The sequence below is a fragment of the Phyllopteryx taeniolatus genome, chromosome 23 (genome assembly GCF_024500385.1).
Source record: "Phyllopteryx taeniolatus isolate TA_2022b chromosome 23, UOR_Ptae_1.2, whole genome shotgun sequence".
NCBI lineage: Eukaryota > Metazoa > Chordata > Actinopteri > Syngnathiformes > Syngnathidae > Phyllopteryx > Phyllopteryx taeniolatus.
In genome coordinates this window covers 2,429,210-2,456,498 of record NC_084524.1, presented here as the reverse complement: position 1 = coordinate 2,456,498, position 27,289 = coordinate 2,429,210, and the positions used below count along the sequence as shown (strand labels likewise).

The 27,289-nt window shown below is 43.6% G+C and overlaps 5 protein-coding genes and 1 long non-coding RNA gene across 19 annotated transcripts in view; 3 read left to right on the top strand and 3 right to left on the bottom strand.

The window, feature by feature from the left end:
- Nucleotides 1–3,377, top strand: part of poln (polymerase (DNA directed) nu) — a 39,426-nt gene extending 36,049 nt beyond the window's left edge. For 10 of the 11 annotated variants that reach the window (XM_061763393.1, XM_061763399.1, XM_061763397.1 and 7 more), the window contains 2 exons: nucleotides 2,235–2,322; nucleotides 2,903–3,377. The gene's annotated coding sequence lies outside the window, so the exon portion shown is untranslated. The remainder of the gene's footprint in view (nucleotides 1–2,234; nucleotides 2,323–2,902) is intronic. The other variant, XM_061763390.1, reaches the window with a different exon arrangement.
- nat8l (N-acetyltransferase 8-like) lies at nucleotides 472–10,052 on the bottom strand. Its single transcript, XM_061763419.1, has 3 exons — nucleotides 9,480–10,052; nucleotides 8,602–8,766; nucleotides 472–4,787 (listed from the first exon to the last, which is right to left on the bottom strand). The coding sequence occupies exons 1-3, from the start codon at nucleotides 9,775–9,777 to the stop codon at nucleotides 4,420–4,422; spliced, it is 831 nt and encodes a 276-aa protein (XP_061619403.1). The 5' UTR covers nucleotides 9,778–10,052; the 3' UTR covers nucleotides 472–4,419.
- On the top strand, nucleotides 5,688–21,148 carry nelfa (negative elongation factor complex member A). Of its 3 annotated transcripts, XM_061763406.1 has the most exons (15): nucleotides 5,688–5,751; nucleotides 7,269–7,352; nucleotides 7,721–7,786; nucleotides 10,296–10,377; nucleotides 15,675–15,884; nucleotides 17,138–17,309; nucleotides 17,417–17,578; nucleotides 17,651–17,740; nucleotides 17,999–18,126; nucleotides 18,392–18,461; nucleotides 18,556–18,644; nucleotides 18,904–19,012; nucleotides 19,160–19,491; nucleotides 20,305–20,404; nucleotides 20,649–21,148. In XM_061763406.1, the coding sequence occupies exons 5-15, from the start codon at nucleotides 15,675–15,677 to the stop codon at nucleotides 20,831–20,833; spliced, it is 1,647 nt and encodes a 548-aa protein (XP_061619390.1). In that variant the 5' UTR covers nucleotides 5,688–5,751; nucleotides 7,269–7,352; nucleotides 7,721–7,786; nucleotides 10,296–10,377; the 3' UTR covers nucleotides 20,834–21,148. The 3 variants fall into 3 exon arrangements, with proteins under 3 accessions (XP_061619390.1, XP_061619392.1, XP_061619389.1); XM_061763408.1 differs by lacking the exon at nucleotides 5,688–5,751 and having other exon boundaries at nucleotides 7,058–7,548; XM_061763405.1 differs by lacking the exons at nucleotides 5,688–5,751; nucleotides 7,269–7,352; nucleotides 7,721–7,786 and adding an exon at nucleotides 8,412–8,430.
- Nucleotides 11,687–13,905, bottom strand: nicol1 (NELL2 interacting cell ontogeny regulator 1). The gene is made up of 4 exons (XM_061763421.1): nucleotides 13,761–13,905; nucleotides 13,556–13,681; nucleotides 12,427–12,515; nucleotides 11,687–12,294 (listed from the first exon to the last, which is right to left on the bottom strand). The coding sequence occupies exons 2-4, from the start codon at nucleotides 13,671–13,673 to the stop codon at nucleotides 12,226–12,228; spliced, it is 276 nt and encodes a 91-aa protein (XP_061619405.1). The 5' UTR covers nucleotides 13,674–13,681; nucleotides 13,761–13,905; the 3' UTR covers nucleotides 11,687–12,225.
- A 39-nt stretch (nucleotides 21,149–21,187) lies between the features above and the next one.
- On the bottom strand, nucleotides 21,188–26,289 carry faah2b (fatty acid amide hydrolase 2b). 2 transcript variants are annotated; one of them, XM_061763414.1, is made up of 11 exons: nucleotides 26,047–26,289; nucleotides 25,767–25,849; nucleotides 25,209–25,345; nucleotides 24,148–24,357; nucleotides 23,955–24,074; nucleotides 23,659–23,794; nucleotides 23,470–23,587; nucleotides 23,005–23,124; nucleotides 22,830–22,941; nucleotides 22,421–22,606; nucleotides 21,188–22,349 (listed from the first exon to the last, which is right to left on the bottom strand). In XM_061763414.1, the coding sequence occupies exons 1-11, from the start codon at nucleotides 26,230–26,232 to the stop codon at nucleotides 22,153–22,155; spliced, it is 1,605 nt and encodes a 534-aa protein (XP_061619398.1). In that variant the 5' UTR covers nucleotides 26,233–26,289; the 3' UTR covers nucleotides 21,188–22,152. The 2 variants fall into 2 exon arrangements, with proteins under 2 accessions (XP_061619398.1, XP_061619399.1); XM_061763415.1 differs by lacking the exon at nucleotides 22,421–22,606.
- LOC133472515 (uncharacterized) lies at nucleotides 22,552–25,270 on the top strand. The gene is made up of 3 exons (XR_009786739.1): nucleotides 22,552–23,145; nucleotides 24,176–24,366; nucleotides 25,136–25,270. It is a non-coding gene; the product is annotated as an uncharacterized LOC133472515 (long non-coding RNA).
- Nucleotides 26,290–27,289: the final 1,000 nt, after the last annotated feature.

The following is a 27,289-nucleotide window of genomic DNA, read 5'->3' as shown; positions in this document are numbered from 1 at the left end:
AAATAGAATTTGCGTGTCTTTGAATGTACATTTTCTGCTACAAAGTGAATAAAAATGACCCCCAAATACTATTTACAGGAAATGTATTCATACAGCTTTACAGTAACTATTTTAGAAATTCAATCTACAAACAAGAAGTGAGTCAAAAATTTGGCTTGTTTTATCCTCAACAGTGTGACCAAAGTGGTCGTTATAAAGCGACTTTGCATGTTCAGGGTGCTGCCACGCCATCTTCTTTCCTGTCTGCTTGGACTCATACTTTCTTTCCACCACTTGTTATCGACATTTGTACAAATATGCAGAGGTACTGTACATCTGTGCATACACTGACATGAAAGTTAAAAAGAAAAAAAAAATCACTTCATTGTACAATTAAACACCCCTTAAGTCTTAAGCATGAGTGGTATTGTGTAAGGGATATAAATGTCGTCATTGCAGCATTGTTATGATAAAATCTGTGTGTACAGTATGTTGTAGTTTTGCCTACTTGTTTTTATTGCTCAATTCAATGGCACATGGGCAGGATTTTTCCCAAATAATAGCGTTTTCGATAAAATATCGCCACATAAAGAATAAAAACGCAGCAGTCACGGTCACATTTGGCATTGGACTTACACTTCTAAAAACAGCCACTGGTCAGTATGAGTAATACATCATGCAATGACGTCTTGAGTAAATGCTGATGACTGTCTGGAATACAAACTTTATCTGTAAAAACAAAGCAATCAAAACCTGGACTGTAATACAAGACACGGTTGTGCTACAAGTGCTGAAGTGTTCTTGGCACCTGTGGCCTCAGTCCAGAGTGAGTCCTTTTTGTGTCGGCCACAGTGAAGCGAGCTCCTCTCCGGAGGTGGAGAGAGAGAGGGAGTCCATGTCCTCCTCGTTGCAGCATACCCCCAAAGCCCCCACACATGCTTGTTTTCCCCCACTGCTCCTTCGCCCTCTTCAGAAGGTGGAACATTCCACGTCGCGGTCTTCTTCTGGGATGCAACTCATTCAAATGACAGATTGCCCTAAATTAAACACATTTGCAAAATGGTGGCAATAGAGCTATTTACAACCACACCTCATGTCTAATGTTTTGTATTTATTACTTCTTGTCGTGCCCTCAAAAGTGAAATTAAGGAAAAAAGCTTAATGTCAGCAGTTTACATTCATGCCTATGGGTTCTCACCCCTTGACATCATCAGAGTAAAAACACACACAGCATCTGTATATGTGTGCTGTTTTGGAGTACAAATGAGAAACTGCTGAGCTGTATCTAACAGTTGGATTTTGAACGTGATTGCTGGCCACTGCGGAGGATTTAAAACAGCTTTAACTTTGGCAATTTGTGGCTCCTAAAGCACTCAAGTAAACGGGCCTCCTCCTACGGGAGGGGTCTCGATGCAGCAAGCCTTCTCAACCAATGGGAAAAAACAAACAAATCCTGAAAAATCCACCTAAGAAAGGTGAGATTGTACACCAGCAGAACATCGGCACGCACTCTGAAGTTGCATATAGAACCTTTTCTACATTCTGCTATGAATTGGTTGTAGTAAACAGACATTTAAAAAAAGAAACAAAAAATCATAGTTAGTGCACTTTACAATTCCAAATCACCTTCAAGCTACTTAGGCCTTTCAGTCATTTGAACTTTACTTTTATTTATTTCACTGCATAAGGCATTCTGAATGCTTTGTTCAGAATATACCGCGATGAACGTTCCTCAAGATGAGGAACATTTTAAATGTCATCATGCATGCAGTGTAAACTGCTCGACCCAACTCTGCCAAGGCTGCCTCTTACTCTAAACATTCATACTGCGCGCGATGGTGGTAACGAGACTTCGTACACCACATTAGCATGGCGATATAACATTTGAAGATATTCCAATCCCATACAAATAGGTCAGGATCACAATTAGGGATGCTTTGTTTGCTCGAGCTTACATAGAGTACATATGTTAAGGTATTTAGCTGGAGCTTGGGCAAAACATGCCATGCAAACCAAACCCACTTCATCTTCTTGCTTCTTTACACTCACTATCAAAACCGCTTTCACTCTAAATTGTGTGCTCTGAGTAAATCCCCTTTACAATTTGAGGACGATATTACATGCAAATGTTACACATTTTCAAAAAAAAAAAAAAAAAAAGAGTAACACATTTTCATATGTCTCTATATAATTATATATAGCAGGCATATATAAATATATATGAATTATTTGTTGTCTACATTTATTTTTTCCAGCACACTTGGGACAGAGGCATGCCAAATTGCATTGCTTTTGCATTCTCCGTTTTGCTTGGCTGGCAGGCGAGATGCAGTGTGGCATTGGGTGAGTCTCCACACACACACACACACACATAAGGGTTGAATGCATGTGTGTGTGTGTGTGTGCGTGCCTGCGTGTGCCCCAACAAGCTTCAAATGACGTAATCAAAGCAGTGCAGCAAGGCTATGTAGCTCATGCAGAAATGGTGGGAATGGGTGAAGCCAGGGACAAGGAAGGTCAAAGGTTTTTGGGGGAGGGCACAGAGTTGCAGACAGGCTCATTAAATGGGAAGAAAGGAAGGTCATGTTATGAGGTTTTTGTGTATTTTATTCTTGTTTTCCCCCCTTCTTTAGTTGACTTTTATAAAAGATTTGATGACATTTTGGGGGGGGGTGAACATCGCTGGCTTTGCTATGTAAAGACAAGGGAATCTGCTTTTCTTGTGCTGAAGATTTGTAGGTATTGCTAGTTGTTGTGTCTTTGCCCAACAGGCATTTAATATGTGTGATTTGAGATTTTAGCTGAGTACATCTGCCTTGCAGTTGTCCGGATGCGGGTACTCCGGCTTGCTCCGACATTCCAAGAACATGCATGTTAAGTTAAACGAAGACTTTAATTTGTTTTCAATTCATCCTACATGCAGGTGTTCGGAATGTGGATGGAAGCCTGAGATTCATGGCTCCCTGTGCTGGCGTGGGTTTTCTCCGGGTATGCTGGCAAACATCCAAAGTCCACACAGGAAGGCCAAAGCTGAAGTTCAAACCCCAATCGTCAGAGCTGTGCGGCAGACGTGTTAACCGCTACCTCACGCTGCAACTGGTAAAAAATGTAGAAAATATATATTCCTGTATCTGTACCTTTTAGATTCTTGTCACGCACCACCTCTTGACAAGGTTTTATGGAAATTGGTTTTGTTGTTTTTGCATACTAAATGTCTCTGTCCTACTCTACTGGTGTGCCAAAAGGTGACACAGAAGGTGTGCGGTATGCTCAGTTTAGATAGTGTGAGACTGCGCACTTTCCGTTATATCGACCTGTCACAGAGCGCAATTGGGACGATGCAATGTGTGGCCACACAGTCAACACAGTGAACCTTCACTATTAGCGTAAATAGCAAACATTTGCGAAAAATAAGCACAACGCCTAAAAAGGTTTAAAATGGACTATGTATAGGCAATGTCCAGAAACACTTTAATATCGTTTCAAACTCATTTTATGTTTCCCTAAAAATAAATGGCTTGCAGATGATTTGTTTTCCCTAAAAATGAAGACGCTGGCATGTATGTCATCAAGAACGTACCAATTACTACTTTCCTATTACCCATTTAAATGTGTTTCTGACGAGTGATATGTATACTCTCATTTATTACATATAGCTACGGGTACTGCTCCGCTAAAATGGTGCCTTAAAAGGAGCAGGGACTTACAGGTCAGTGCGCTTTTCAGCGAATCTCAAAATGCTGCCGCATGACTCTTGACTGGAACACGTCAAAGGGAGCACATAACTCCAATTCTGGCCTCCCTCCACTGGCTTCCTGTGCAATTTAGAGTTAATTTTAAGATTCTGCTATTTGTGTACGCCCCTGCCCTGGTGCTGCAGGTAGGCTGAGAAAGACCTCCCAGTGCACACTAGACAAGCACCCAAATCCATTTTTATTCCTTGGCTTCCCAGAGTTCAGTTGAGAATTGTTGTAGTGTAAACATTTGCGAGTAGGTGATTGAATGAGGGCTCACTGTATTTCATCTTTCTCGCTCACTGTGCTACTAAAGTGTCATGTGCATGTGTGTGAACAATGCACACAATCACACAACAACACGATCGAGGAAGCCACATACACCCATCCTCACCCAGTCCCTCCCTGTGTCATAGTGATGAATGGGGCTATTGATCATTCCGGGGTCTTGGCAGCAAAGGGACATGGAAATGCTGCCACTAATTTCTATTCAAAATGGCACCAAAAAAGATTAATAATACAAAAATGGAGAGGGAAAAAAAAATTCTGAAATGTAAAACAATACTACAAAAAGCAACAACAATGGAAGTGTTTGGCGATGATAAATGTTGATTTTAAAGTTAGTGATTATGTCAAATAAAATAAATAAAAGCGCTCTCTCTCTCTCACTCTCTCTCTGTCCCTCTCTCCTCCATCTCTCTACCTCTCACTCCTCACGGAGCTGGAGGCGGTACCGGCTGTACCGGATCTGGAAGAACAGCCTCTCTGCCGCCGAGCGGCTCATCCCGGGAAGCCTGTAGTCCTCGCTCTGGCCAGTTCGCCGGAAACCCAGCGACTCGTACAGCTTGTGTGCGGCCATCTTGACCGCCGTGGTGCCCAGGACAACCGCCGCGTAGTTGTTGCGCACGGCAAACTCCAGAACACGTCGACCCAGGGCCTTGGCGATGCCTTTGCCGCGGTAGCGAGAATCCACCGACATGCGCCGCAGCTCCACCGCATTGTCATCCTCGCGGCCTTGCGCCGCCACGATGCCCACAACGCGTCCGTCCAGCACTGCCACCCAGAAACAGGAGCCTGGGAGGCACAGGTGGCAAAAGTACTCACACACTGTACTCAAATAGAAATACTGATACAACCATTGATGTTGCACTTTCCTAAAATGAAGAAACTACAGTGGTGCCTTGATTTACAAATTTAATTCCACACTGCACCCTAACCACTCTAGCAACTCTTGACATTCATATTTCAAATCATCTTTCCCACTGAAATGAATCAAAATACCATTAATCTGTTCCAACCTCTCGAAAAAAAAACTTTTTGTAATTTTTTTTTAAATAAGGATAATACCACCCTGCAATATTGTACTTTATGAAAACATATAGTACTGAGGTAATTTAATACAGTGTAAAGAATTAAACAGTTTTGCTATGATGCAATGGATATTGTGCTGCTCCTTTTGATATGCGCTACCTGGGGGCATAATACAGACATGGATATGGTCACTCTCAGTAAGTTGCAGTGATATTAGTCGTGCTTCGCAGAGGATAAAGAATATATGCCTCTGAGTATTGGTTTAGTGTCTGTCTACTTGTGTTGTTCCACCGTTTGTGTGATCCATATTTTATCTGTGGCATTTTGCAATGTTAGCGTTACACTAATCTGACTTTTTAATGTTGTTTTAAGTACCCAACATGTAATTTGTCTTTGTTTTATGTTTCGCTTGACAGTAAAACTGTCATCACCTCAACGTTTCCTGCGATCACCACTTTGGAGAAAGCCACCGTTTTAACCGACTGCTTGTTCTTGAACGCAACACAAATTCAATGTCCTCCAATCCGTCTTCATGACATTTTTTCACCTGTATGTTTTCTGTTACAAGACAAATATATGGTTCCGGAGTCTTGAAAGGAGCCATTATGGCTCGGAGGGCGTACATCCTGAGCAAGGGAGGGGCAGATGGAGATGAGAGAAGAGGGGGAGGGGACACTGAGAATGCTGATGATCTCCAAGCAAGAAATAAATCAGAAGGAGGAAGACGGTGAGTGAAGAAAAAAACACATTTTATCCATCCATCCGCCCATTACACATCGGCGCACCCCTTCCCTTCTTTTCCCGCCTCTCACGGCTTCTATGGAAACATTTTACACACACGCTACACTTTACTGTGTGCATGCCACTGTTCAGCGGTGCAATTGGTCAAAGAGCTTCACTGGGGGCGTTTTTTTTTTTTTTTTTTTACGCCAAGATGTCAGATGTGGTTTGCGGCTAGTTACAAGGAGGAAGTGTTTTAATGCTTTTTATTGAATTCAATCAGGCCTGGATCTGCAATTTACTGGATTTTTTTGTATTGATTCAAGCAGCTAAAGCAGCAGCTCCCATGGAGGTAAGAGAGACGGCAATGCAACATTAATGAGCGGCTTCACATTCCTCCTATTATTAAAAGCAGACTTTATTAAAACTGCAATAAAGCAACAAGGTGGACATTTGGCAACATATTGAAACGCTTGTAGTTGCTTAACAGACTTCTATTTAGAATAGCATCTCTGTGGTTGCCATGGCGAGTCCCCATCCACATAGTTTTCGTAGTCTGGCGGATCAGCCTGAACACCGCTTTTAAGTGAACCTTGTCTTTTTTCTTTCTTTCTTGTTTTTGTGTCTTTTTCCCAATGTTTTCTCCACTTAAAACTTTTGGTATTATTTTTTTCTTGTATTTATTTTTTTTATTTTTTTAGATTTTTGCATTTTTTGTTGAACTTTTCCTTTTTTCTCCCCCCTATTTATTTTTCCTTTTCCATTAATTTTCTCTTGTTTTTCTCTTCTTTTTTTCCTCCTAGAACTCCTTTTCTTTCCATAATTTCTTGTCCCCCTGTTTTTTCATTACTTTCTTTCTCTTTTTTCCTTTTACCCTTTTTGTCTCCTACTCTATTTGAACCATAAATATGAAGACTAGATACGCCAGCGTGCTTTGGCGGTCCGGCTAACCAACTTGACCATGTTGGGGAGGTAGACGTTCCCCTCAAAGGCAATGCTTGGACATTGAAATTAAATCGTAACTTGACACAAATGTAAAAAATATATTTTCTTTTTTCTTTTTTTCTTTCCCCTTGTCTTCTTTTTCTGTTCTTTTTCTTTTTTCTCTCCTACCCTATTTAAACCTATTCTTTGTGCTCCCCCCCCCCCCCCAGATTTCAAAAGGCTTTCCCGCTGTAATGCCGTCAGAAGGTTGCAGGCAAATCCAACACAACCATTAATATAATCAGCTTTTGCGATTCCTCCTGCAGATGTTCATTTATTCATCACTTGCTGGACTTCCCCCTCCCACTCTCAAAGCACTCACACTCTGGGCCTTATAACGAACCCTTCATTAAGCAGAGTGTGCGTGTATCACACACAGCCATTATACATTCTATTATAACCACCTCCTCCGCACTGGGCTGCTCCCGTGTGACGAGAACTCTTTGAGCTATTTGCGGCGAAGGTTCGTTATTAACTCACCCCTTGAATGACAATTATTGATTGTGCGATGGGCCTATTGTGGGTTCACTGCTCCCACAGCACGGGGAAGGAGATGAGGACATTTGGGCCAGCTGCTGTTGCATTCCATCTGCACAACGGTCAAGTCCAACTTCCAGCACTGGGGTACGTATGAGGCATTTCCAATCATGTTTCGTAAGCGCCTTCTCTCTGTGTCGCATGCGTACGGGTCACATCGCAAAGTCTTGAGTCCAAAGACGAGCTTGTTTTTACACAAGTGCAGTCAAGAAAATGATCAAAAGACCCCTGTGTGACACTGTCCCATGATTTTTGTCCACTATGACTGACTGGGCTTTCTGTGGTAGGTTTGGGCGATTCATCCATTTTATCAATGAATTGAAGTTTATTGATTAGTTTGAGTTCAAAGTGCGTCCTTGCTGGTGTGCACTACTGTGGAGCTAGTTTACACAAGCACAGTCACGGTTTGCAACTTAGCGAATTTTCCTCTCGCGACTTTTTCTTTTTCATATTAGGACAAGAAAGGAGCCCAGTGGAAGGCAATCGTGAAGTCGACTGTGCCAAACATTGACGAGGAAATGGTGAGCATTTATACACTGCAAAAGCAGTGATTTATCAACATGTTGGACACTTTTGTCCCAAGGTACGGGTATGTGCTTCCAAACTGATCCTATTTTGCCGAGATTGACTGCCTCATCTGTAAAACTAACTCTACATGACTCTGCAAAAAACTTTGGTATTCGAAGAAATACAGCAAATCTCTGAAGGGTGCTTGTGCAAAACTATTTTGATGTTTTGAATGATATTGTCATTTGCTTTTTCGAACAATTCAAAACAGATTTTTGAAAAAGAACTATGACATTTTGAGGCCATAAAACTTAGCCCTACTTTTGGGTTTGTGAATCACCAAGGAAATTTTAAGCAGCACCTTCATAGTGTCCTGCATAATAGCAAAATGTACTCATCAAGATGCATGCATTCATTATTTTTGGGCTCTAACCTTATCACTAAGTTTCATGCTGAAGTTATTTTCTTGTTGTGCGTGACCCCAATAAACTAAAATGACCCTCACCGTGGCAGATAACTGCAAAACTGAGGTTCAAGTGCTCCCTCCCCACTAGTTTACATGGCATTGTCCAGGACCACTGAAGCCTGAATACCGAGCCATGCAGTTCTTCCTCCTCCCTAAGGAATCAATTGGTAATCCCGACCTTCAAGAGAACAGGCAAGTTGGGGGAAGGAAAAGGAAAAATGCTGGGAGGAGGGGCAGCGAATTGACCACACACACACACACACACGTGTCAGCGCGTTTTTTGTTTTGTTTTTGTTTGTCCTTTATTCTAAAAACCTGTTGGTGGCGCTGGACATGACCCCAATAAGAGCCCCCCAGTCTTACCTGCGGGCTTCATGTAATACGCCTCTATGTCCGCCATGTCCGTGTGCAAGGCGTGGTCCAGGTAACTGTGGATGACTTTCCCGCTGTAGTAATAACGTGCGCCCATGAGCGCGAGCGGCGCGCAGCAGGTCAGCGTCAGGGATTTGGTCATGAAAAAGCACATCACTGCAGAGAAATGGGAGAAAAACAAACGAAACCTGTCAGAAGAGAGAATCAAAAGTTTGAGACACAGAAAGACAACAAATCCATCCATCCATTTTCTACAATGCTAGTCCTCTTTAGGTTCAATTTCCATCTCAAATGATGAACAACCTGCTGCATGCCAGTGTTGAAAACAACCCATTTTATCCCCGCTCTTGACACACGGTCTAACTCTAACCCATGGCTCAATTTTGCTTCGGCCATCCATTCATTTTTGATCCCGCTTGTCCTCATTAGGATTCCGGCTGAGTTTGTACTGTCGACAACAAATCCACGGCAGAACAATATCATCATTTCGATGGGCAAAATAGACTGCACAGGTGTTAGTTTTGCTTTGTACGATTGCTTGTGAGACTGAGTGCACAGCTTTGACGCTAGGGAGCGCAAAAGCTTTGGAACTGTGAATTCAATTTTGGAATGAAAAGGGTCGTGGGCTGTGTTTTTTTTTTTTTTTTTTTTAGGGGGCTGGCAAATTTGCTCATTCATTTCAGGCGAGGCCCGTGTCGTTGCCTCATCTGCAAGCCTGGCCGCCGGTTACCACGCATGCGCAGTGCGGCCGCCCATTTCTTTTGTTGCAACAAATTTCGACTCGGTGCGTCAAACACCTGTGGAATCATTCACGTACGAATAGCGCGCATGCGTAAAAGGCGAACGGGATAGGGCGGGGGCTTGCTTACCTGTGAGAAGCGCGTACAAAAACTGGGTTTGGGGTTGCTGGCCGAGTCCCCGAAACGCCGTGTTGGGTATCCTCTCCATGATCCCTTCGTAAAAGATGCGCCGCACCTCCTCCTGGTCGCCGCGCTCGAACTCGCGGATGAACACCGCGTCCCGCCTCACGTCCTTGGCCTCGCCGGACGCGGACGAGGCGCCGCTGGCGCTCCACATCATGGGCTCCTTTTTGCTCCCGGGTATAGCATCGTGTTCGTCCGCAACTATTTTAGTCTCGCAAACCATTTTGGGAGACGAACAATGCATGCAAGTGGCCGCCGAGTAGACCCCCCAACGAGTACGGTGCAGCTTTTCCTTTCGAAATAAATCCAAATGATGAAAAGAAGAGACGATGGATGGGGAGAAGACGAAGGAGGAGGAAGGGGGGTTTCTACTGCAACCCTGAGCGATTCTGGCGACCAAGGCTCGCCGGCTTGCCACCGACTGTATTTATAGGCGGGGCAGGGCGTGTGGATGAAGGTCCGCTCGTCGCCGCGATTGGTGGAAGCCGTGAGATGCTGATGGAGGAGGAGAGACGTGCGGGCCCCCTAGCTCTCTCTTGTGTATCGCATCCGTAGCACCGCACAGCCTGTGTGTGCGTATTTGGGTCGATATGAAGGGAGGGGTGCAAACTCGACATCCGTGATCATGCGTCAAACGGAATTTAGGATTTCTCCGTTTTTTCTTTTTATTGATATTCATGATCCTTACAGAGGGGCTGGAAAAGCCCAATCGCCATTTTTTATCTATATATGTACGTATTAAAGGAGCTTTGTTGCCCTCAGGTGGTTCCCGGTTGCGCATCCTTCGCCATCAGATGACTGCTGCACTGCAGTGATTCCACGCCCCCGCGCCACTTTTACGCAAGTACGTACACAGTGACGCCCCCCACCCCACTCTCTCTCTCTCTCTCTCTCTCTCAAACACAAACACGCACACACCATAACCTTTCATCATTACCTGTAGCAGTGCAATTACGTTTGGACACATGGCAATCCAAACTGTAGTTTCCAAGTGGTCACCAGTGCTGCCTTCTCGTGGGAAAATGCAACCGTTACTCAACAGCAACTGGAAGAGGTGGGATACACCTGGTCGCCATCCAATCACAGGGCATATAGACCTTAGATGTGAATGTGAGCCAGTAAACAAATATTAAAGCCGTAATTAATTGTGTCTGTCACCGTAATCTACTCACTGATGAACAGAATGTTCACAAATTTGATCATATGCTACACGTATATAATATACTCTGTAACGGTATTAGGCTAGAAGTTCAACAAATATGATGTCGTGTAAAGTTAGGTAGAAACGAAGCTCCTCAATTCACTTCAAAATAGTTCCTGAGCACTAGCATGGCACAAGATGGCGGCAAAGCACTGCTTTTGTCGAAATGAGCTCCTTAATTCACTTCGACATGCTGGTTTGACTTTGACTTTGGGCCTCGAGCGTGACGTTGTTGCCGCCAGGCCGCTGCAGGTGGCGCTTGAGTTTTCACTTTATGGGTCTATTTATAGAGCTAAAGGTCTATTTCCCCTCAGAAGGATCCATTGCATTGCATTCATCCGGGAGGGAGAATGGCGCATCGTTGCGACGTAGCCTCACCCCTTGTCGACCGACCCCGTCTAGTGGTGGACTTGAGGGGTTGCATTTTAGGTTAAATCTCACAAATGGGAAAATTAGGAAGTACTGCGGTAACTGAACATGTCGTCGTTTTGTACTGCGTGACAACGTATGCTTACATTGGGCCGTAGTTGATCACTAACTTATACTAACACGTTAGTGGTCACATTTACATTAAATATCTATGAAAAACACAAATATAACTCAATGCAAAGAAAAACTAAGTTTAACGGTAACTGAGCGTGCCTCCTTTTGCCATGTGACAATGTATTTTTACACGTAAGTCACTAACCTATCCTAATGTAGTAGTACTTTCATAATTACCGTGAATAGTTGTATGAAAAACACTCTCAGGCCATAAGTATAAAACATTCAAATGAAAAACAGTAAGTAAGTTAGTGAGTCTCGTGCCTTTTTGTGCCACTAGACGGTATATTTTTACACCAGGCCTAGTCTATAACTGACCTATGCTTGTGCGTTAGTAAAGTCATACTTACAGTAAATATTTCTCATTAAAAACACTTCTTCCCCAAAAATGTAAATCAATCAAATGAAAAACAGTAAGTACGCACATTTTATTTGGCCAGTCCTCCTCGCCCACACACAGAAACCTTCGCAGGGACAAAATATTCACGTTATTTGATTTGTACGCTGACCTACAACGGTGACAGTAACACACACACTTGTCACATTTTCCTCCACTGCAAACTTAAGTACCGCCAGTGAATGTTACAGTACATTGTGGATAAACAATTGTTACATATCAATATTCATGTCACCTCAAAATCTATACATACACTCTACGTTTACAAAAAGGTGCTGTGAATTCATGCTACAGTGCTGTGCTAAGGAAAGTCCAACAAATATGAGTGGATTCTTTCTCAAGTTTTCTTTCTCAACCACCCACCCCCCCCACCCCACCCCCCCCCCAAAAAAAATTATTTGATGACATCTGTGTTTTGTTTTTTTTAAAAGAAACAATTCCAAGCATATGGCGATGAGACGAGCTTAAAATAAAGTGTCCGCTGTGTTGGTAGTCTAGAATCGCTGTACATGAGTAGAGTATTTGGGAAGAGCCGTCCGCGTTGTGAGGATTCAGCGCAGCGAGCTGGGCATGCAGTCGCAAAGAGCCCTCGTCTCCGCCCTCAGCACCAGCGTCTCCGTCTGTGGCACAAAAACACCACACACACTTGTTGATATTTTCAAACTATATCTACTGTAGTATTGATACGTGCAGAGCGATGACAGAACATTAATGCAATATTCTTATGCGATGAATGAGATGCTCCTCCATACCCTGGCGTCTAGGCTGACAGCAGTTTTTTTGAGGTCCTGCAGGGCCCTTTGCATGAACTCAAACGCATGGCAGTCGACGCATGGGCGACCTGGAAAAGAGACAGCATTGGTTTATTATTCCTATCTTTAGCTCATACTCAATATTCATAAGCTCTCCTCTTTGGGGGGAAAAGAGAGGGGGGTGGGAGGTGGCGGGAGTTTCGATCTTACAAACACCCTAGAAGTGTTCTTTATGCAAATATTTACTGTATTTAAGACTTTACTCTTGTGTTGGCATTGGTTAGTGATAGACTACGGTCTTGTGTAAGAATACGTCGTCACGCGGCACATGTAGAGATGCTCACTTACCACTATAGCCTCTGTTTTGGGGAATTATTTACGGCCCAGAAGTGTTTTGCATACAAACATTTACTGTAATTACGACTTCTGCCTTAGTGATAGATTATGACGATTACTTTGTCACACGGCGTAAGAAGGTGAGATCAGTTACTGCCGTACTGATTTTTCATATTCATGGCTTATAAGTGTTTTTCATACAAATATTTATTGTAATTATGACTTTACTGTGTTGGCATATTTTAGTGACAGACTAAGGAAGGGGTGTCAAACTAATTTTTGTTGCAGGCCACAAGGTAGTTATGGTGTCCCTCGGGAGGCTGTTATGACATATAAATGTATCGTCGCCATCATTATGTAGACAGTGGAACCTCGGTTTTGCTATGCTCTAGTTTTCGTAGGATTCGGTTTTCGACATTTTTTACACTGAAATTCTGTCCGCTTTTGTACTGAATGCGTCATCGCACGGTACAAGAAGGCACCCTCAGTTACCACCGGCTGACGGTTTTTTTGTTTGTTTGTTTGTTTTTAATTCATGCGTGAACATTTTTTCCCCATCCTAGTACTGACTGTAATTAAGACTTAACGCCTGCATTAGCGGGGGTTAGTGACAGACTACTACCCGTTTCGACTTGGACTACGAGTACATTTGGTTACCTCGCCGTACGTTACTTTACGCCGTAGTATGTTCCGACGACGTCGTACGGAAACCAGTCGTAAACCGAGTACGCCCACCACTGCAGGTTATTTTTCCGAACCGGTTCGTCATTGAGACAAGATGAAAAGCACCTACTTTCTGCGGGGATGACCGTCCCTGTCTCCCGGTCCACATCTGCAGCACCACCGCGGCACAGGACGAGCTGGGCCGCCAGCAGGAGCATCGCTGCCTGCATCATACCTCCGGATGCCATGTTCCAACCTACACGTGTTGATTTAGGTTGTTCTTTGCACGGATGCAAGAATGCGGCGTATTTACAATGCGGGGTTCGTTTACCTACCCCGAATCTGTCGACGGTATGTTATTCGGAACACCAGGTCAGCGCGAAATGCCCGTGAAGATGTTTTTCATGGAGCGGTTGCGCATGCGCACGGCTCACCATGTTCTAAATCATAGGCTACGACCCCACACCTTCTTTCCAGGAACGGTAAAAAGCACTCTCGCGCTTAGAAATGAGTATAAATCTAAAATAGTATCTATCCGAGTTTTTTAAAATCCTAAATGCCCGCGCCCCCCTCCCCAAATGTAAATAAATACATTTTAAGCAGATGTGGCAATTGTACTCACACTGTACTTACTGTACAGTACAGAAATTCTGTATTGATTCAACTCCTTTACTTACGTAAAAGTAAAAATGTAGACTGAAATGTACAAAGGCAAAAATTAATTTTCCTGTCACTTAACAACACCTGTTGTGATAACAAGGTGCGAGCAACTTTACTGCGGATCTTATACTATTTATTGTTATTCTTATATTGTAACACTGCTGTGTCTTGTGTGCTGCTGTAACACCAGAGTTTTCCCTCTTGGGATCATCAAACTAACATCTTGTCTTAAAACAAAAACAAATTTGTTTTATAACAAAACTGTATGCTGTTTAGACACTCAAGTAGCACATTCTGAATCTTAACAAAACATTTGTTCGTTGTTAATAAGATCAATCTCTGTTTTGCTTTCTGACATAAATTGTGAAAAATTACCTGGGTGATGAATAACAAATGATGTCACAAGACTTTGTTAGCTATGACATGTCAGTTGAGTAAAGGATAAAAGAGCTAGTCTTCCACTTAAATACTGGAGCAGTCCGAGTACAGTAATCAGCTAGAAAAGACGGAGGAGGACGACTGAAATGATGCATGCTAAAGTGAAGAAGCTCATAGAAGCCACTGGTATGTGATGACAATAGACTCTTAGTTTGTTATGTACGTATTGTGGATTCCACTTTTGTCGTGCGTAGCTGCTTTACGTGTTGACCCTGGGCACTTGTCGTAGTGTTGTGTATGGCCGGAGGCCGAAGTCGAAGTTTTCCGCTCGCGCTTCTGTTCTTTCCAGCCAGCCATTTTACGTACCGCTTATCCTCACTAAATACAAATACTATTTTACAAGATTAACTAATATACAGCATGAAGCAAGCAGAGCTTGCCTCTGTTTTTGGATCACTGTTCACTGTCTGCTGAATTGTGCAGACGTACCGATATCGAAAGCGCGTCATATCGTTTCATTTTTAACAGCAAAGTATCTCGATACTTTTCTAGGGTATACCATGCAACTGTTTCTCTGAATCTGTTGCATAATTTTTGTTAATGCACGCTAGTTCACGTTCCTGCGGTCAGTTTTTTGGGGGGCCTTATAAGTTTCAAATATCTCAATTAATCAAAATCGCATTTGCAATATTTTGACATCACGTTTTCAACCGTGGAGGTTTAATTCAGTAATAAGTCTAATTTGACAAAGTAAGGCATAGAAAGTATAGATATGTTTTAAAATGTAGGGAGTAAAAGTTAAAAATCATTGGAAAAATAAATAACACTACTGATTTTAGGACCTTAAGTATTTAGCCCTCAAAAATGACGTGATGAGTACGTCACTGTTAATGTTGTCTGTCTTGGTAAATAAAGTTTTTTTTAAAAGAAAAAGACAGCCTCCGTGGTTGCGCATGCGCAAGGTTTACCATGTAAAAAAAAGACTGCTCGTCAATTTATGATTTATTTTTTTATTTGGGGGTATGGAATGAATGAGATGAAGAAGTGAAGTTTCCTGACACTTTGTGGCATAATAATCTGAAATATATTAAAAAATAAAAAAAAAACTAGTGGAGTTCAATGGCGTCCACACAGATCTGGGCGGGGTCCTGACTGCCGTTTTCTTAGTAGTCCATTAAAATGCCCGAACTCAAAACACTTCTTTTTCCAAGATGGCGTCGATGAAGGACAGCGACACTGGCCTGTGGCTTCACAACAAACTGGGCTCCACGGACGAGTTGTGGACGCCGTCGAGCATCGCGTCGCTCCTCACCGTGTCCGTCATCGACAACATACGCCTGTGCTTCTCGAGCTTGTCGCCGCCCGTCAAGCTCAAGTTGCTCCTTGGGATGCTGCATCTCCCCCGGCGGACCGTGGACGAGGTGGGCGCCCCCTCCCCTGTTTATCCTTTTAGCCTTCACTTATCCTCGGCCAGGCTGCCTTTAAACGACAAAAAAATGCTTTGCTTTACTCACTTCATCCGAACGCGTCGTTGCTATAGTGTTTCACCGGACTATAAAAACACTAGTCAGCTACTTTAGCATTAGCACGCTAGCTTCCAACACCGCGATACGATGACGAGAAATTAATGAGCGGAATTTAGCAGAAGACCAGAAGTTTCCCCCCTTTTATCTGATCCAGTCCTTCCAAACCTATCGTCGACCAGTTGTTGGCATATATCACCGAACGTCTGTGGTTGTCGTTCAGACTGTGTGGTGTGACTGGGGAAAAAGACAGAACCGAGGGGGCGGTACCATCCTTACAACCTTGTTTCCCAACCTTTATTGAGCCGAGACACTTGTTTTAAATTCATAAAATGTCACGGCACATCATCAATAAAGTCAAAAAAAAAGTGTGTATATACTGAACTAGTGGTGGGGAGTACTGTACTTTTTTCCCAGAAGACCTTTTACCCTTACTCCCTACGAGAGGTGCAACAGTTAAATCGATATAATAGACAACTAATTGATTACTATACCACTAAAGATTATCGGATATCCATGTTACAGCCGACGTCACATGCCACCTCACTGGGTCCCGCCTCTTCAAGGCACATATCTAACACACTGATATGTTAATGAAATTGTTAAAAGGTATGTTTTTAATCATTTTAAATGTTTTTTTATTGTGCAAAAGCGGGAAAACTACAAAAAAAGTTTTTAAATAAGTTTTCAATTCGGCCCTGACCGATAGTGATTTTAAAAAGAAAAAGAAAAATTTTATGGCAATGCTGATATATGGCAGAATTTAATAACGCTCACCGATTAATCGGATGTTTAATTTAAAAAATATATAATGAGTAAAATATATTTTAATGCTTACAGCAAAGATATGAATTACAGGCAGAATATTTAACTGTTTTACAGTAGTTTGTCCTTTTTATTTGTTATTTGTTTACAACAAAGAGAAAAATCTATTTTTTTATTATTTTAAGTTTTTGGTTTGAATGTCTTTGTCTTGTGAAGTGTTAATGTGGGGGGCGAAAAGGCCAATTCTAAAGGGGGTAATACCAGCTGATTTAGTGATCGGCCCCTTGTCTCAATATTGTGGATTTCAGTCATAGCGGGCGGGTATGTAATGTATACCCCATGATGAGTCTTCGATGCTAAATGACAAGAGATTTCTTCTTTGCTAGATGAAGGAGGCCCTCTCCGAGATAATCCAGCTGGCCACAGTGGACTCTGAGCCTTGGGTGTTGATGGTCGCAGACATCCTCAAGTCTTTTCCAGAGACGGGGTCCCTCAATCTAGACTTGGAGGAGCAGAATCCAAACGTGCAGGACATCCTCGGCGAGCTCAGGGAGAAAGGTAGGCAGCCTGATATTTATTTTATTTTTTTCTTTGGTGGGTCGGGGGGTTGCTGGTGTGAAATGAGATTTTATGATGGAATCTCTCTCCCTCGCATACCCACGTAGTGGGGGAGTGCGAGGCGTCGGCCATGCTTCCTTTGGAGTGCCAGTACCTGAACAAGAGCGCGTTGACCACACTGGTGGGACCCCTCACGCCTCCCGTGAAACATTTCCAGCTGAAGAGGAAGCCCAAGAGTGCCACCCTCAGAGCGGAGCTGTTGCAAAAATGTAATGCCTTTTCCCCTCGTTGACCAAACCCCTCTAGTGTGTGCCGCTAAATGTACTGGTTTTGTGTTCTAGCCACAGAGACTGCACAGCAACTGAAGAAGACTGCCGGAGTGCCTTTTCATGCCAAAGGGAGAGGTTTAGTCAAAAAGATTGACACAACCAGTGAGTGCTGCACTAAACTAAACCACTCACACACAAAAAGTTCGGACTGTTGGGGTCGCGGATCATCACTGATCAAACGCCTGTTGTGAAGCTGGTCATGTGCGTTCTGATGTCGAGAGAAGGTCAAATTCATTTCAGGTTCATCCTGAAGTGTCACCCAAAACCCCAATATCCCTAGCTCTCTGTAAGCAGTGTATGTAGAATTTGGAAACATCGTGAGTAACTGGTTAAAGAGATGTATTTTTTTTTCGTTCTTAGCGCCTCTCAAAGGGATTCCCAAGGCCCCGTTTCGTAGCCCCACAGCCCCAAGTATGTTCAGCCCCCCCAGCAACCGAACACCTATTGCACCAGCACGCACACCCCTGCGGAAGGAACGTGGGGTCAAGGTAGGACGCCTGTGTTGTCTTACACACACACACATGCGCGCACGCTTCAATCAATTTAAGTTTAGTAAATGTCAGGACAAGTTTGTTAATTCAAAGTGCATTGTTATGAACACAGTGGTCAGTCAGTGTTGCCAACATACTGACTTTTCCGATTCTCCCTAAGCGATCATTTAAAAAAAAAAAAAAAAAAAAAGTGACGAGTGAACAAGTAATAAACCTGGCAGTAGCCAATCAATATATATATATTTTTCCCCTTCTTCTGCAGCTGTTGGATATCAAGGAGCTGAACATGGTCGGAGCCGGGAGAGAAGCAAAAAGGCGGCGAAAAACCTTGGGTAACAACATTTCAACCACCACCCCCAGTCCAACCATCTACACTTCGCTTCACAGAGTATTATGAATGTCGTGGTAATGCGTTTCCTTTTGTAGACACGGAAGCGGACGAGAAAGCAGCCAAAGAAGAAGCAGTGGTGGAAAACACCACACCTGATTATGCCGCGGGCCTCGTCTCTGCACAGGTGCTTAAATCTAGACACTGTTGTTTGTTGTACACATCCCTGTTCAAATGCCAGATTTTTAGGTAGGGAATGTGTTGATAAAAAGTGTTTTAATAAATTTAATCATGATGGAAGTGTGTGGGAGGGGTAAAACCATTTAAAAAAGTTAGGTATATGGTCCTCTATAGCATACATTTTCATCTATTGGAGGTGTGTCTGGAATGTATAAATATAAACGGGGTAGCTGTGAAGTAGCTCTCAAGGTTGTTTTTTGTTGCAGAAACTCGGGGCGCTGAACGAGAACCCGCTGCCGTCAACCAGCTACCTACCGGCGACGCCCAGCATGGTTCCTTCCTCCTCCTACATTCCCAGCTCCGAGGCTCAGCCAGGTGAGGGATCCTCCTTTCACGTTTCCAATTTTGATAAGCAGCTCAGAAAATGGATGGCTGGCTGGATAAATAACCCATTTCAGGAATTACCGGAATCTCTTTGCAACCCGAGTCATCGTGTCGTGTCATGTCTCGTTTCCCCTCAAGCAAACGCGGGCGGGTCCGGCTGGGACACGCTGCAGTCGGCTCGCCAACCGGAGGAGTCGGCGACGGCGGGCGCAGGCGCCCCCGCCGCCACGCTCCCGGGCCAGTACAAGCAGAGGACGCCGATGTACAACGCGAGCACCACGGCGAACCCGGCGACCCCGACGTCCCCCAGCACGCCCGCCTCCACTCCCGCCAGCAACGGGCCACCGGCGGCCGCCACAGCCGGCCAGCCCGAGACACCCGCTCAGCCCCCCAGCACGCCTCAGACCCCTACACCGACACCCACCCCCACGCCGCCACAACCTCAGCCCAAAAAGAATCTCTCACTGACGGTAAAGTGTCACTTCTGTGTTTGTTTTCTCATTACGCCTAAATAACACAAACAAGTACAGTGAACCAAAAGGCACAATGAATAATAGGGCCCCTAAAAATGTTTAGAATTGCCTATATTAATAGGTATGGTGCCTGAGCACTTATAATAACCTTATACAAGATGACTGGATTTCCCCAAAAATGCAAGGACACTTGCGTATATCATCACTTCGCAACCTGTAAAAATACTAATTTCTACTTTCCAATCAGCTAATTACATTTTTGACTCAGTGATACCAAGATGCTCTATTTTTAAATCCATAAAGTACCAGTACATGGTAAATATGCTTGTGTAGAAAATGGAACGGTAATAATTGGTATTGGTAATAAATAAACCTAATTCCTAGGTTTTCATAAATTGATATGATTTTAAAGTTCAATACTATATTTTCCAGTTCCAAGTACCAATGACTTCCACTTTTGGACCTTAAAATACAATCACTGTTATCAGTTATTATGCACACATGTAGATGACAAATGGAAACAACATTTTCTCAAGAAATCTAAGGTTGTTTTGTAAAACAAAAAAATTAAAATGTCACTAAATCTAAATATTTTTATAATGTACTTGTTTTGCATTCAAACAAAAGGAAAAGCTTACTCTTGTGGCACAAAAAAATGTGGAAATTTAGTTATGTTCCACATAAAAATTTGCAAATAAGATTACTGTATTGTTTAAAAAATTTCATTTCTGGACTTGGGTTTTGGAAAAAGTCTTACCAAAGCATTTTCAAGTTTCGGCCTCACTCGGCTTTATGTTCCACTCTTCTCAGAGGGACCAGATGTATGCAGCTCAGGAGATGTTCAAGACGGCCAACAAGGTCACCAGACCAGAGAAGGCCCTCATCTTGGGCTTTATGGCAGGATCCAGAGGTACGTAACTTACTTGGACTGAGCAGTCACCTGTCATGGCTTTGGATGTTCTGTCCCATCTACTCGCGGAAATCTGCGGTCTGCATCTTTTAATGCTTCGGGTAGTGAGCCTAAGTGCCAGAGGACCATTCTGACCATTCAGGAGGAGACGTAGGGGTCCATCTATTTAAAAAAAATAAAAATAATAAATAAATAAAAATCCCTTGCAATAAATGGGGATTAACTGTACAAACTTGTCTCGCAGAGAACCCGTGCCCGGAGCAGGGTGACATCATCCAGATCAAGCTGAGCGAGCACACCGAGGTGTTGCCCAAAGCGGACGGCACTGGCAGCACCACCATGTTGGTGGACACGGTCTTCGAAATGAACTACTCGACGGGTCAGTGGACTCGTCTGAAAAAGTACAAGCCCATCACCAACACCTCGTGAGAAGCGCAACAGGTGGACTCTACTCGCTCACGACCACATTCGCTGACATTCAAGTGTTCGCATTGGGGCCAAAATGAGGACCCGGGGAGGGGTGTGCTGACGAAAGGAGAGAAGGTTCTTCCTCCTTCTGCACACACACACACGCACACACACAGGATATATATTTCATTCATTCTCCTCCCCCCTTTATCATTTAGTTCTGGCACCTGTGCGAATGTCTCGCAAAACAGCCAGCGGTCAACAACGCACCATTTTTTTCGTCACCTTTTTTTTCCCGGACAAATTGAAAGAAAATAAAGTGACATCAGACTGTTATCACTTATTGAATTAATTCAAAACATGACCATGAGTCTGTGTGGGTGGCTGTGTGCTTGTCATTGCGCAGTCGAAACAAGATCTTTTTATTTGTACCATACAACAAGCATTCACAGTTGATTACCATCGGAACAAATGTTTTTAAAAGGCAGATTTCAATTATGCAATTCAACTAAATTGCTCCAAAAATTTACGACAAATAAAATATCTCCATTCATCTATTTATGCAAACAGTGACAGAACAATTAAAGAGAGCATTATTATTTCAGTACACATACTTTTTGTGGCATTTTTGTTTGGTGGTGTGCCACAGGATTTTGTGCAATGTGCCATGGTTCTAAAGGTTGGGAAACAGGGTACTGCGTAAATAAGTGGACGTGAAATGAAGTAGCCCCCTGTGTACATAGAAATGATCTTCTTCTAGGAACATTCGGTGTCGGCTCAAACGTCCATGAATGTTAAAAATCATGGCAAACAGCCAAACCAGTGTTGATTGTGGTTACAGTAAACCCACTCTACTCGAGCCCTGCTGTGAATACTGAAAAAATGTAAATGAGCCCCCCTAAAAATGTTTACAATTGGCTATTTTCATAGTTTAAACTGTCAATATACCACAAACTATGATTCCAAGACACTTTATCTTTTCAAATTGAGTGAAACCGAGTAAACGAATAAAAGGCAGTAATCCCCTACATATTCACAGTATAGGAATGTAGAATTGAAATTGGTTTCAAGGAAGTATATTGAAGTGATAGATCTCAACTGAGAGACCAGCTTTGTGTGGGAGAGCTAAGTTTAGCCTGGGTTGTTAGTGGGAGTTACAGAGTCTTCATGTTTTAAGATGTCTTTGAAATAAATAAAAAAAAGTGTTTTGACATCATAGTTTGTGGTACAGTTACGGGTTGAACTTAATATAGCTATGTTTGAAAAATAGTTGAGGGGCGGTGTCAGTTACATGTTACATGGCAGGGCTCAGTGCCTATCCCCCGCAATTAGAGTAACCACTACACCATCATCATCTTGTGGACATTAGCTGGAGGCTCCCTCCAGCCTCCGAAGGCCTTCTCCAGGTAGAGAGCCACAGCCAGGGGCAGCCGATCTTGCAGTTTCCCGCTCACCACCTGCACGCCCAAGGGCAGACCCTCCTCGTTCAGCCCCAAAGGGCACTGGGTCACGGGCAGACCCAGAATATTGAAGATTCCTAAGGAAAGTGGGAAAGAATATACTCGACTTGTTGCGATGGAATGGAACAGATCATTTGCACTCGTATACCAGTGTAGGCGAAGTCAAGGGGTCTAAAAAGCGCGTGGTGGTGTTTAGGGGCCACCCTGGGATGCGACGGGTAAAAAAGCACCCCGTCGGGCCCCAGCAGCTCGTCCACGTCCTTCTGCAGCTTCTCCTTCAAGCCGACAAGGAAGGTGGATGTGGACGCTGGCCTCTTCTCTAAAAGGGCCACACCTGCAGACGTCACGTGCACATTTCATGTGTATCGCACGCAGGTAAACGTTTTAGTTAGAGGTGCAACAATTAATTGACAACTGATTGATTTTCAAATTAATAGGCAACTTTTTAGTTAAACCGCAAAGTATTTTGGTGTTTGAAGGTGATTCCCAACGACAGTGCTCAAACAGTTTGGGAAACACTTCGACACAGATGTTTATATCAAAGGGTTGACACTCACTAATGGCAGCGACGGTATGATCAGATTTTCCCAGCATGCTTTTCAGCGCCTCCCACACGGGCCACACGGGCCGGCCCGGCAATCCCAACTCCACGGCGAAAGAAACCGGAGGCTGCGTGAGAAGATGTGAGTGATTTGGCGACCATGTGACGTACGGCGTGGCATCTCCTCACACCTTGCCCTCTTTGTCCGGGAGACCCATGTAGGCGTCCCAGATCCGGAAGCTGTAGCGGAGCTCGGGGAAGTGCGCCTCTTGGATCGACACCCCGAGATCCGCTTCCAGACGCTCCACCACCTAGGACGGGGAAGAAGCATTGTGAGTTGAGAACAAGTGTCAAGTAAAAGCCCTTTGGGGTGGAATGGTGTGCTAAAAGACATAGCTTGGTTTCAAGGTCAAGGTTCAGTTCACACTGGGGACAGTAATGGATAAAAATGCAAAACTACGTATGTTTTGTGGACACAGGAACAGATTGAATGACATTTATACTGTTAAACCTTTGCTTTTTATGAAAGTTCAACATCAATTCTGTGTGGGAACCTTAATAATTGGCCCCGGTTTTGATTTGTAGTATAGTGATTGATGATGTACAACTAGTTTGGAGCTAGAGCCTTGAGTTTGACACATGGCCACATAACTCACCTTCCTCTGGATTCGTCTGAGTTCTTCGCTGACCGGAGACGTGAGAGGAGAACCGCCGTCGTCTGGGACGGTGAAGAACCGGAGCTTCTTGAGCTCCACCTTCTCGTTCAGGGACAACCTGTGCAAAAAATTAACAAAAGGAATAATAAGCTATTGGACCAACCTCCCTGTGACAGTTTGGCAGCTCACATATGCGCCTTTGGTCCTGCCATGATTTTCAGCATGGGCAGCAGGTCCTCTGCGTAGCGGCACATGGGCCCCGTGCTGGTGTACTCATCGTGTCTGCCGGTGCACGGGGGGTACTGGTTCTCGTTGGACACCACACCTGCGAGAGGGGAGAGTGGGATGCCGCAGTTGAGGATCACCTACAATTTAGCATGTACGCAATCATGAGCCCATGTTACATAAACGGGTATGCTTAATTGTATTTACTAAGAAAGGGGTTGCGTTGCATCCGGCTGTTGCTTCTCACCCGATTCACTTACCAGGGGTGGTTTTATGGCCAAATACTCCATTAAAGAAGCAAGGCATGCGGATGCTGCCGCCGATGTCCGAGCCTAGGCCGATAACTGCGCCGGCCGCGGCCAGCAAGCTGCCCTCACCCCCTGATGGGGACACAGTGCCTTAATTATTTTTTGCTTTTTTCGACCGCATGATGGCTCCTGGAAGAGCGCTAACCCGAGCTCCCTCCCGGCATCCTCTCCAGGTCATACGGGTTGCTGGTGATGCCGTAAAGGTGGTTGTGCGACTCGGCCCACATGCAGCCCTCGCTGGTGTTGGTGACATCCAGCGGGATGGCACCCGCCCTCTTGAGCAGGGCCACGGGCGGCGCGTCGACCGACGCCACCACTCCTCGCCTGGACACGATGCCGGAGGTGTGAGGCATGCCTTGAAATGGTAAGTGGCAAAGGTTGGAGAACAGGTAAATTATTAATGACGGCAAAGCTTAATCTTAACACTATGGGACCTTAAATTAACCATTGATATTCTGTAATTAGGATGCAAGCTAAATAGTTAATGTTTTTCTGGGGAGGTTTTTGCATATGTTGTTTTTCCTGTCTTGTTTAAATCACAAATAAGATAACAGATATTCTAATTGTAGGGACATTATTGCACTGTTGTAACAAAACATAAAACTAATCCGGATTAAACTTCTTCTGATGGCCTTGTTTATTATTATTTTTAATTAACTGAAGCAAAATTACTTGGTTTTCATACATGAACTGTCCTGTTGTTAAAAAATAAATCTGGATAAAACATCTGATGGCCACATTTACTCTATTTATTACATTTTTGCTTTTGTTTTTTTAACCATCTATTATTAGTAGTTCTGTACAGCACTTTGTACAGGTACAGCTGTTGTGAAAGCAATATAAAAAGTTGTACTATTTAATTTTTTAGATTAATTGAAGGGAAATTATTTGAGGATAAAGGCATATTGAGCTTTCTGTCAATGGCAGCTGCTGAAAAGCCTCTGAAATCTGTTAAATAAATTGAGTGCAATTTAAAAAAGAAATGGGATTATTACACTAAAGGCATATAAAGCAAAAAAAAAAAAATTCAACAAAATGCTTTTGTTTTATTTTTTTGTGCAAATACAAAAGCAAACAGGTTTTTTTTCAAATCAAGGTGTATTAAGGAAATTTTCTGTCGGGCATCAAATTAGGGAGGCAGCTGTGCATGAGATGAGGATGTTTTTGGGGGGAGTTTGCATAACGTCCAGCGAGACGATGCGTTACCCTGGAGGCCGAAGGACTCTTTGACCGAGAGAGGTACGCCGAGGAAAGGCAGCCGATCCGCCAGCACCTCCTCACCACCTGGTTCCTCATCAATCAGTTTATCAACCTGGGCCGCTTCTTGGAGCGCGGCAGAAAACCTGGACGGGGGTAAAAAAAATATATATATAAAAAAAATATATATATATATATATATACACACACATATACACATACACACACTATGATTTGGGTAAAAAAATATATATATATTTAAAAAAAAATATATATATATATATATACACACACACACACACACACACTCTGACTTGTATGAGTGAACTTTGTACACGCAGGCACTAGATGGCGGCAGCGAACTTAACAACATCCGCCCAAAATCCGTTCCTGATGACCTGAGTTGTTTTATTCGCAGGTATTTTGCCAAATTTCTTTGTCTAAAGAAAGGGTGCTGAGAAGAAGCAGCTGTGTGCCTCTGCACCATATACATGAAAGATTAAGAATTACATGAAATGGGATGGGAACAGTCGGTCCTTGGGGGATGTAATTGAAAAAGAACCTTGCCTGTCTTTGACCACTGCGTTCACTAAAGGGTTGACTTGCTGAATCCGGTCAATGTAAGCCTGCACCACCTCCACGCTGGAAACCTGCACACACACACACACACACAAGCATGATGAGTATGGAAAATGGATGAGAAGTGCAATACTGTAAGTGAAAATTTTGACTTTAATAACCCCAAAGTCCGATTTGGTATTGCATAAATGACATTTGGACTGAACGGTAAATCCTTATTTTCCACCACCAGGACCGAGGATAGAGCCTCACTGAGGCCGATGTTCACCTCTCGTCGCCGGATCCTCCCTGCAAGTTGGGTAGCTGACACGGCCAGGAGCGGGTTGCTGACCGGCGGGATCTTTCTCTTATTCTCGGTGGGTCGGGCAAACACGAAGCGATATAAGGCGAAACAGATGGCCACGAATGCGTCGTAGATCAATTTCTGGAGCCGTTCGATCCCACTTGGAGCCATGTTTGTTGTCAAGTCAGACCGGTTTGATGCAAACTCGACTGCACGTTGGGCCAATCGACGTTGATATGGCTTGTGACGTCAAGGTAGCGGTGGTGAGCGCACGCAACCGGAAATAGTTTTGTTTACAAAATAAAATGCGACCGGAAATAGCGTTGTGTTTACAAAATAAAATACAATCAAACCAGAGTTGTGTTTAAAAAATAAAATACGATACAACGTGAGTACAGCCTTTTTGTACAATAGGGGAAATATTTATGATTTGATCCCCTGCTGGAGCCTATCTCAGCTGACCTTGGGTAAGAAGCGAGGGCACCCTTGATTGGTCGCCAGTCAATCACGGCACATGTTGTCAAACAACTATCCAGCCATTCTTTTTCAATACCGCTTGTCCTCACTTGGGTTGTCGGTGAGCTGGCGCCTACCTCTCTCGACTTGGCTGTCGCTAAATGATTGCCAAGTTGGACAAATGTTTAACCTTACCTTTAGGGAATGTCACAAGGACTAAAGGCTGTATAACTGAATATCTGAACTTCATGGCTTACAGCTGTGGTGGCATGCCATGTAATTTCCTTTAGATGCCACAAGATGGCGGCAAAGCACAAGTTTTGTCAAAATGAAACTCTTCAATTTCCTTCAACATAGTTCCTTGGTACCAATATGCCACAAGATAGTGGCAAAGCACTACTTTTATTGATCGCTTGAGCAAAAGATATGTTCCCCCCCCAAAAAATCTGGGGGTTCACTGTACACTTCTTACATGCTTTAAAATACACTTCCTATAACTTTTATAATTTTTTTGTACACTTTTAAATCCACACGTTACAACCAAATTTTGAATACATTTTTTTACACAGTTACATACAGTAGTTATAGTATAAAATAAAATTTATTAGACACTTGCTTGTTGCCTCCTGATTGATTGACCTCCTTTCAATGCTTGTTTTTGTTGGGGGGGGGGAACAATGCCATCTTTTATTCTATTTAAGCACAACACAAACACTGTAGGGAGGTGGTGTGTGTGTGTGGAACTGATCCCTGCCTGTAAGGTGAAACCTGA

Excerpts from the sequence above, each read along its gene's own strand:
- nat8l (XM_061763419.1), bottom strand. The coding sequence starts at position 9,777 with ATGCATTGTTCGTCTCCCAAAATGGTTTGCGAGACTAAAATAGTTGCG. Across the intron at positions 8,767-9,479 it reads TTTGTACGCGCTTCTCACAG|TGATGTGCTTTTTCATGACC; the intron begins GTAAGCAAGCCC and ends ATTTCTCTGCAG. Across the intron at positions 4,788-8,601 it reads GTATTACATGAAGCCCGCAG|GCTCCTGTTTCTGGGTGGCA; the intron begins GTAAGACTGGGG and ends TGTGCCTCCCAG.
- nicol1 (XM_061763421.1), bottom strand. The coding sequence starts at position 13,673 with ATGGCATCCGGAGGTATGATGCAGGCAGCGATGCTCCTGCTGGCGGCC. Across the intron at positions 12,516-13,555 it reads GACGGTCATCCCCGCAGAAA|GTCGCCCATGCGTCGACTGC; the intron begins GTAGGTGCTTTT and ends TCTCTTTTCCAG. Across the intron at positions 12,295-12,426 it reads CTGTCAGCCTAGACGCCAGG|ACGGAGACGCTGGTGCTGAG; the intron begins GTATGGAGGAGC and ends TTTGTGCCACAG.
- nelfa (XM_061763406.1), top strand. The coding sequence starts at position 15,675 with ATGGCGTCGATGAAGGACAGCGACACTGGCCTGTGGCTTCACAACAAA. Across the intron at positions 17,579-17,650 it reads AGCGGAGCTGTTGCAAAAAT|CCACAGAGACTGCACAGCAA; the intron begins GTAATGCCTTTT and ends TTTGTGTTCTAG. Across the intron at positions 18,462-18,555 it reads AAGGCGGCGAAAAACCTTGG|ACACGGAAGCGGACGAGAAA; the intron begins GTAACAACATTT and ends TTCCTTTTGTAG.
- faah2b (XM_061763414.1), bottom strand. The coding sequence starts at position 26,232 with ATGGCTCCAAGTGGGATCGAACGGCTCCAGAAATTGATCTACGACGCA. Across the intron at positions 25,346-25,766 it reads AACGCAGTGGTCAAAGACAG|GTTTTCTGCCGCGCTCCAAG; the intron begins GCAAGGTTCTTT and ends ACCCCCGTCCAG. Across the intron at positions 24,358-25,208 it reads AGAGTCCTTCGGCCTCCAGG|GCATGCCTCACACCTCCGGC; the intron begins GTAACGCATCGT and ends TACCATTTCAAG.